Source organism: Oryza glaberrima, chromosome 8 (assembly GCF_000147395.1).
Source record: "Oryza glaberrima chromosome 8, OglaRS2, whole genome shotgun sequence".
NCBI classification, from domain to species: Eukaryota; Viridiplantae; Streptophyta; class Magnoliopsida; order Poales; family Poaceae; genus Oryza; species Oryza glaberrima.
Genome location: NC_068333.1, coordinates 8,858,879 through 8,866,982, shown reverse-complemented (window position 1 = coordinate 8,866,982; position 8,104 = coordinate 8,858,879). Strand labels below are relative to the sequence as shown.

Sequence of the window (8,104 nt, the reverse complement as noted above, 5' to 3'; positions counted from 1 at the left end):
CACAAGTAAAGTGTAGAGAAGATTTTCAAGTAAATACATATATTATTTATTTAAAGTAATCACTATAACGTTTTTTGAAAAATAAAATCTTGCGTCATATAAAAATTAACTTTTTTTACGATATTAAAAGTAACAACGCTACTGGAGAGAAGTAACTTTTTTTAAAAAAAAATAGAAGTAACTCTTCGTAATATTAGAAGTAAATGCACTCCTGAAGGGAAGTAACTTAAAAAATAAAATATAAATAACTCTTAAAGGTATTAGAAGTAGTTGTATTTACTTGCAATTTTTCTTTCCATTTTACATATGAATTTATTTCACATAGTCCTCATCCATTATATAACTACTTCCAATGCTATAGTTAGTTACTTCTATTGCAAAGCTAAGTTGCTTTTACAATTTAAGTAAATTTCTTTCAATGGCTGAAGTGAAAATCCATTTGTGGTACCTACGTAAAAGGATTCCACCAATCAGTATGTCTGCTCTCCATACATGCTTGCACAATAAATATTTTTTTACTCTCTGAGTCGACTCCAAATTAGAGTTCGATTATTTTGTTTCAGATAATCACAAATCGACTGGCGCAATGTACATGGCTCGTTTTTTTTATTTATTTAAATCGATTTTGCCTTGGGAGATGCTCTACAAGACGAAAAAAAAAATGATTGCAGACGTGAGATGAATATTGCTAATATTCAAAAATAATTATTGGCATTTCACCATAGCTTCAAAAAAAAAAGCACATAACAGCAAATTGAACCTATGTCCTATCCTCTTCCTCAACGACTGCACCTGCCATTTCATCACCGATCTCGTATGGTTGCCCTATGGATTCCAAATAACTCGCACCTGGATTTGGAATATAAATATTTTATAGATTTTTTTATGTGAAATAAACTACTTTTTAAAATAATATTGTAAAATTTATGCCTCCCCTCGCCATCCGCTGTCGCGTGGACATCATTGTGGTAGCAAAGGATGGCTCCAGTGGGAGTCGAGGAAAAGAAGGGGAGAAAGAGGAAGAATAATAGATATGAGAGGCCGACATGTGAACCCCAAGTGTCATAGACTTATTATAGAGAGTGTAGATGGAGATGTTGTTGGAGTGAGTAACTAGTTTGACTAGCCAAATCAGATGGAGAGTTGGCTATATAAATGTTTGGAGAGTTTAATTTGGAGAGGCTGAGCATCTCTAACAGTTTCTCCAAATTTGACTCTCCAAATATTTATTTGGCCAACTCTCCATTTAATTTGGCAAGTCAAACTGTCTTTTACTCCAACAGCCTCTCCATTCGTCCTCTCTATTCTGAGTCTATGATAATTGGGCCCACATGTCAGTCTCTACACCTCCTTCTTCTCCCTCATCTTTCTCCCCTTCTTTCCAAACCCCCCTTCCCTATCCCATCCGCCGGCGCCGCCCCATCCCCATCCGCCCGCCGCCACCGTCGCTCGGGCTGCGTCCCCATCCACCGCCGCCGCCACCGCTCGGGCTCCGCCCGCTGGTGCCGCTCTGGGCAAATCCGTGCGCACGTAAGGCGGGCTCGAGGCGACGTTGAGAGAAGGCCACGATGGGGCACTAGGGCGGCCAACACTGGCAGTACAATGACGGTGGTGCTGTGAGGATGACGATGGCAGCGCCGTGAGGACGACGATGATGACGGCGGAGCCGGGAGGACGACGACGTCGGCACTGGGCGGATGGCGCGGCAGGCAGGGAGGGAGCTCTCTTCGCCAGCGGAGGGGTGGCGCTAGCGGAGAGTATGCTACGGGCGGCGTTGGATTTGGGAGGAGAGAAGCTACGAGAGGGAGAGAGAATAGAGGTGGGCCCCATGATTGGCTAGGCTGTTTGGCTGGCCAAATTTGGCCCGCGCGAGCGCGACTTTGGCCAGTCGGATGGCTTGGCCATCCGGTTGGCCAGGCTGTTGGAGTGCAAATTTAAGCTAAAATTGCTATAGTTTAACTTGGAGAGTGGGATAAGGAGGCTGTTGGAGATGTTGTAAGGTCCTAAGGAGGCCTAAAGGTGACAAGTACCGTGTAACACTTTCTGCTGCTGCTTAACCACCGAAAAAGTTATCAATTTTAGACCCTAAACGCTAGCAATTTTACATAGACCTTTTTTCTTTTCTTAGGTGGTGTTTGGATCTAGGGACTTAACTTTAGTCTCTGTATTTAGACACTAATTTAGAGTATTAAATATAGACTACTTACAAAACTAATTATATAAATGAAAGCTAATTTGGGAGATAAATTTTTTAAGCCTAATTAATCTATAATTAGAGAATGTTTACTGTAGCATCACATAGGCTAATTATGGATTAATTAGGCTCAATAGATTCGTCTCGCGAATTAGTCCAAGATTATGGATGGGTTTTATTAATAGTCTACATTTAATATTTATAATTAGTGTCCAAACATCCGATGTGATAGGATTTAAAAGTTTTAGTCCAATCTAAATAGGGTCTTAGCACATTAAAATGACAGAACCATTCAAAAGGCGGAAATGCGGAGGGGAGGGACTAATCGCCTGCGAAATGGTACGACTTTTAAGCTCCATCGTTTCCCTTATGTTTATAAGCCAAACTTTAAATTTTAATTTTGAAGTTGCTTTTGTGATTTTATCATTGTAGTTTATTTTATAGCATTTATTTTTAAATCATTAAGAATATATATACAAAAGTTTTACCCACAAATAAGTGAAAAGATGAAACTATTTGCCACTGACTGTTTTTTTTTTTAACTAATGGCAAACTACCCCCAAGTCTCACAATCACCCAGCTAGCACAACATTTGCTATTTGCTCGAGACACTTCATCAGTAGGAAACGTTCCTTACGAACTGTTGCAAACTGAATTAGCAGGCGATTTAATGGTTGAAGCTGCTGCCTGCTGGCATTAAAGAATGAAACAATATCTGCATTCTTGAAATTGGAACCTTCAAATGGGTTAGTGTTTACTTACAAAGCGGAGATACACTTGTCAAATAGACCAGCTCAGGAAAGTGAAAGTGTCACGTATCACAATTCACATGTACCCAGAACAAGCACCTTTCATTATTTCTGGAAGTTAGCCCTTCTCAGTAATTTATAAACCGAATCCTGAGTTAGTACATCCAACATCAACAGACCTCAAGCCTCAATGTGCCAAGTTTTTGTAAGGTGGAATAGAACTGCTATCAACAATGTCTAGACACAAAATTTGGGGTTTCAAGTCCCCAAAGTTGAGCAGCCAGCCCTGATGTTCATCCACCATTGGCGTCTTTTCTCCTGCAAAACTGACCATAAGACTGCAAGGCTCTATGGACTGCATCTACTCTACCGTAGGGAGTCAACCATTCCCGGAGAGAGTCCCACACTGTTGGAAAATGGTGCGATGCAACTGAACCTATGACTGCATCTACTCTATGGAACCGATGCTCATGCTTGATCAACAAAAAACTCAACTGATGCATACAGCACATTCCAAGTATCACTCCAAGCGTAAAAAACCAGCGAGATTCATCAACCCTTGGGGTCAGAAGATGCCTTGTCTCCATTCCCTGTAGGGCTCTGTTGCGTAGAATTGGGTGAAGTGTTTGTAGCACCATTGATGATGTCCTTACTCTTGACTGGCACTACCTGGCCATCAGTGGAATTGCTTTGTCTCTCACCTTTCTTTGTGGCTTCCTCCTTGTTGGAAAAACCAGGGGCGGAACCTTTCCTTTTGTCATCCACAATCTCATTAACAACTCCCTCCAGTGTATCTAACCTGACTAAAACTGCTGACAGCTTTGAATCAGTCTCATCCTTAACAGAATCTGCTTCAAGCTGTTTTTCTTTCTCCAGTTCCTCATCCTGTTTCTTTTTCTCTTCTGCTTCCTGAAGCAAGCATCATATTAATCAATCATCATATGCTTAATGAACATGCCTTATCATAAGAATATCATGAGTACAAAATAACATACGGCGAATTGGACCATCTGAAAACAGAATTTTCTTGCGAACTACACATGGACACTAATGTCTCGGGCTATACTCACTGTGACCAAAAATACATATTAGTTTGGACACACATGCTGTCAAACATATTATCAGGTTTCATAAAGAGTTAAAGGTAGACACTGCAACAGGAGTTATGGTCCAAATTGTTTTTTTTTTTTGTAAGACCATGTCAATATCCAAAAAGTCATGTTCAGACTAGAGGGAGTAATATTGTTGCCGACATCATATGAAGTATTTGAATATTCGACACAATGCAAGTCTAAAGCAAACAGGCAACCTCAAGTGTGTTCAATTTATCAACAATCACTATCCCCAAACCATGTATTATCAGTAATAAGAAATGCTAACAATCTTGAGACAAATGCATTGTTGCACATACTATTATAGCAGTGGAAGAAAAAAGCAACTGGAATGGATAAAAAAAACTATGTTGACACTTGACACTTCAAGGAAACATAGTCCAAAATACAGCCTACACTTGCAGCTTCGCAATTAAATGTTCAGAATCATATATAACTGAAAAAAAGTGAAAGTGATAACCTGACGGCACATACTTATCATTCTCTCTACACCATGTACGAGGCAAGCTGCTATCAATTGGTTGCTAAATGTAATCATGCAAATATTTTGAACACCTAAAATGAACCAACTACTCATTTAAGATGCCCTGACAAGTTCCAGCGTTGATGCATTTAGGTGACAACCCTACAACAGAGCTTGATCAAAACTGATATTGGAACAACCACCAACCCAAGGACTCAGTTTTAATGATTTTGCCTGAGATCATTTTAGCAAGAACTAAATCTTACACAAGCTATCTTTTTTCACCAAACACAGTTATAGCATATAAAAATAAAATACATCAGATGAGTAGCATAATCATTTACGAAAATAAGTTGAAACACAATGTATTAGTATTTACTAACAAGATAGTTGAAACTGAGAATTCTGTGCATTTGATGTTTAAGAGTCAAATTGTTCTGATTGGGATCTACTCAAAAGGAAATGGTGCATGAGAGAAGCATAGTTTATTACTGCCTCCATCCTTTTGATCTCACTCCGTGCATACTGAGCAACCAAATAAACGGCTGTACAAGAAAACAAACGAAATATTGTCACAAAAGAACTGAAATTTCACATTGTACATTCCAAATAACAAGGCCATAAAGTGAGGATTTTTATAACAAAACAAACCTAGAGAAGGCAGGCACACAAAGAAGAGTTGCACCAGGTGGAAGTCCAGCCTAAAACTCAAAAGGAAATGTACAATCAACGAATCCTGCCATAGGATATGTCCGTAATGAAATTCATCTCCAAAACATGTAACACATGTATATATTACACATCACATGATCTTGAATTTTGGAAGGCATTCCAAGTTTCATAGACATGTTTACGAGGAGTGTCATGAGAATACAGTAGATAGTGTGCTTTCTCTGAATTAGTGTTCGTGTTAAATTGAATCTGGTTGCCATGTTCTTGGATCTCTTTACAAACTTACCAGGGACTACCAAGGTGGTCAGCAGGATATTGAACGAGTTTCGTTTTTTCAAATTTGTCATGTTTCCTGGTTACAACTGAATGTGAACAAAATAGTGATAACCTTGCACAAAGGATGACCGCATGATTAATTCCCACTATTCACTATGAGTGTTAGGACAAGGAATTTGGGTTTCGAAAATATTTATGGACCACACAGCGTTATCTAAACCTCAAAAAATCGATTTGAAACTCGCCACGACTGTTCAGATACAAAATAGACATCTTTTAGTAATGATACTAGCATTCAGTGTGAAGTAACAATACGCACTTGTATTCATTTTAAACATTTGCATCACGAATAGCAAATCATAGGTGAAAGCTTTTCAACAGAACGGGCTATTGGCATCAGCTCTCAACCATTGCCCCAAATAACAACCAGCTCCATTCTCCAAATTGACCGCCAGTTCTAAAGCCAAAATAAAATGTAATGTAGGAGAAGATGGGAGGGGGTGCTGACCCGAATTCCTTGCGCTTGGGTGGCAAGGTTTTGAAAATATCGACGGCCTTCCAGAAGTCGGCGTTGCTGGACCAGTCGAGGTTAGCCACCTGCTTGTACGCCTCCTCCCTCAGCTTCGCCGCCCTCACCGCTTCGTCGGTGGAGGCAACGGCGGGAGGGCCGCCCTCTCCGGAGGCGGAGGAGGAGAGGAGGCGGCTCCGGAGGCGCGCGAGGGGGATGCGGCGGAGAGGCCTCAGCGCCGCCGGAAGCATCGCCGCCGCGCGAGGTGGTGGTGGTGGTGGGGCGGAGCAGGGATGCCGGCGGCGGATCAGAATTTTGGGCTTTTGGGCTTCTGGGACCCAAAAAGCCAGCTCGGCTCGGCTCGGCTTGGCTTGTTAGGATAACGAGCTGGCTCGACTCTCCTCGGCTCGGTGAGAGGGGATGAGAACAGGAAGCGGCTCGGGAGGAAAACGATAAGAGAAAGGAATCGATCGATTCGATCTAGGGTTCAGACAAGTACGGGACTAATCTAATGAGCTTTTTTGCCTTTATTTTCGTGATGGGCTTAGCTACTTCACTAGGTCAGTTGAGCTCGTTGGCTACGTTAGCTCCTTGGGCTTACCTACATGGGAATAAGTTCACCTGCCCTACCTCAACTTTACAACGAGTTTGTTTGACATCCCTTATACTTAATACCATAAATCTTCACCCCTAAATTATACAAGACCATCCATTTTACGTCCTATAGCAATATAGGCATCTGGTTTTGCTGACGTGGAAATTTGACCCGGTCTACTTGAGTTGATGTAGCAAAAACGAAAATGGCCCCACCTATCATACTCAGTCTCCACCTTCTCTCTTCCCCTGCTCTCTCTCCCTCCTCCCCCTCTCTCTCCTCTGCTCTTAATCTCTCCTCCCTCGACGAAGTGATGGTGGTAATGGCCGTTGTAGCCGAGGCTACGAGGTGGTGTGGGGGCGTCGTCTGGGGCCTACGCCAATGACGAGCCGACGACGGTCGACGGCTTGGGCCGGCGAGGAGGTGACACCGATTAGGGGCGGTGAGGAGGCGGTGTTGGTGGCCCTGGGCGCCTTGTTAGGGACCACCGGCGAGAGGAGCTCGTCAAGCCAATCCGTCGTCGGACGCATGACAAATTGACAATTCATCCGTGGTGGGGTGGGCTCGTCCTCTTCAACGTGCCTCCCACCATCGCCACGCCGATTGCCGGCTGCCACTCTCCTCCCTCATCTCTCGTTGGCCGCCTTCTCCATTCCACCTACCGACAAGACCGAGAGGCCATGGTGGCCGCCACAGCAGCAATTGCCGTGGCCGTGGCCACAGAGCGCCCACCATCTCCAAGTCGGCACTGGAGCCGGTCCCACGCGTATGGCTTTAGCTCTGCAGCTGCGCTCAGCCGCCGCCGCGGCCGCCGGTCCGCTCTGTCAGCCACAGTGCGCTTGGCCATAACCGCTCAGCCGCCGCGCACTCGGCCACCGCGCGCTAGCCCACCTGCTCTGGCCGCTCACTGCTGCCCGCTACCACTCCCCACTCTACGGCAAAGAGAAGGAAAAATGGCAAGCTCCACCTATAGACTCTGCAAAGGTGAACGCTGATGTAGGGTTTAGAGAAGAGGCAGGGGAAGCGAGTACTGGGATAATAGTGAGGGATTATAGAGGCTTAGTTCTGTTTGTGGCTCACAAAGCACTTCATCATTGCAGTGAGGCAGTTCAGGCTGAAGTTTTTGGAGTAAATTCCATCTGTACCCCTAAAACCTCACTCAATCCTTTTCATACCCTTAAAATTTACCCGATCCCTTCTATACCCCTAAAATTTCAACTTGATCCTTTCCATGCTCCTACCATTACATTTTCCTTCATTTTACTATTACATTTGGTTGCAAATATCTTTTTTGTCCTTGATGCTTTAGGTTTGAATATAAACTTGAAAAACGATTGAAAATTTTGTTTTAGTGTACAGTATGTGTATTTTATGAAACTAATGAGACTAAATAATTAGTGCATAAAATTTTGACATAAATTTGAAAATAAAACAAATGTAATAAATTTAAATTTTTATTTGAAATTTTAATAGGACGATGGATATTTTTGATTGGGAGCATTCATAAAAAAATCATTGTGAGCATTGGTAGTCCT

At 42.7% G+C, this 8,104-nt stretch overlaps 1 protein-coding gene across 1 annotated transcript; it reads right to left on the bottom strand.

Annotated features, from left to right (window-relative positions):
- Nucleotides 1-2,739: 2,739 nt before the first annotated feature.
- LOC127781217 (uncharacterized) lies at nucleotides 2,740-6,297 on the bottom strand. Its single transcript, XM_052308143.1, has 4 exons — nucleotides 5,975-6,297; nucleotides 5,170-5,219; nucleotides 5,011-5,063; nucleotides 2,740-3,852 (listed from the first exon to the last, which is right to left on the bottom strand). Exons 1-4 carry the CDS (start codon nucleotides 6,223-6,225, stop codon nucleotides 3,496-3,498), a joined length of 711 nt encoding a protein of 236 aa, XP_052164103.1. The 5' UTR covers nucleotides 6,226-6,297; the 3' UTR covers nucleotides 2,740-3,495.
- Between the last annotated feature and the right edge of the window lie 1,807 nt (nucleotides 6,298-8,104).

What these genes read in the sequence shown, in the direction of transcription:
- LOC127781217 (XM_052308143.1), bottom strand. Translation starts at nt 6,225, where the DNA reads ATGCTTCCGGCGGCGCTGAGGCCTCTCCGCCGCATCCCCCTCGCGCGC. An exon ending in CCCAAGCGCAAGGAATTCGG is followed by an intron (nt 5,220 to 5,974) that starts GTCAGCACCCCC and finishes TTTGAGTTTTAG; the next exon opens with GCTGGACTTCCACCTGGTGC. An exon ending in TGTGTGCCTGCCTTCTCTAG is followed by an intron (nt 5,064 to 5,169) that starts GTTTGTTTTGTT and finishes TTTCTTGTACAG; the next exon opens with CCGTTTATTTGGTTGCTCAG.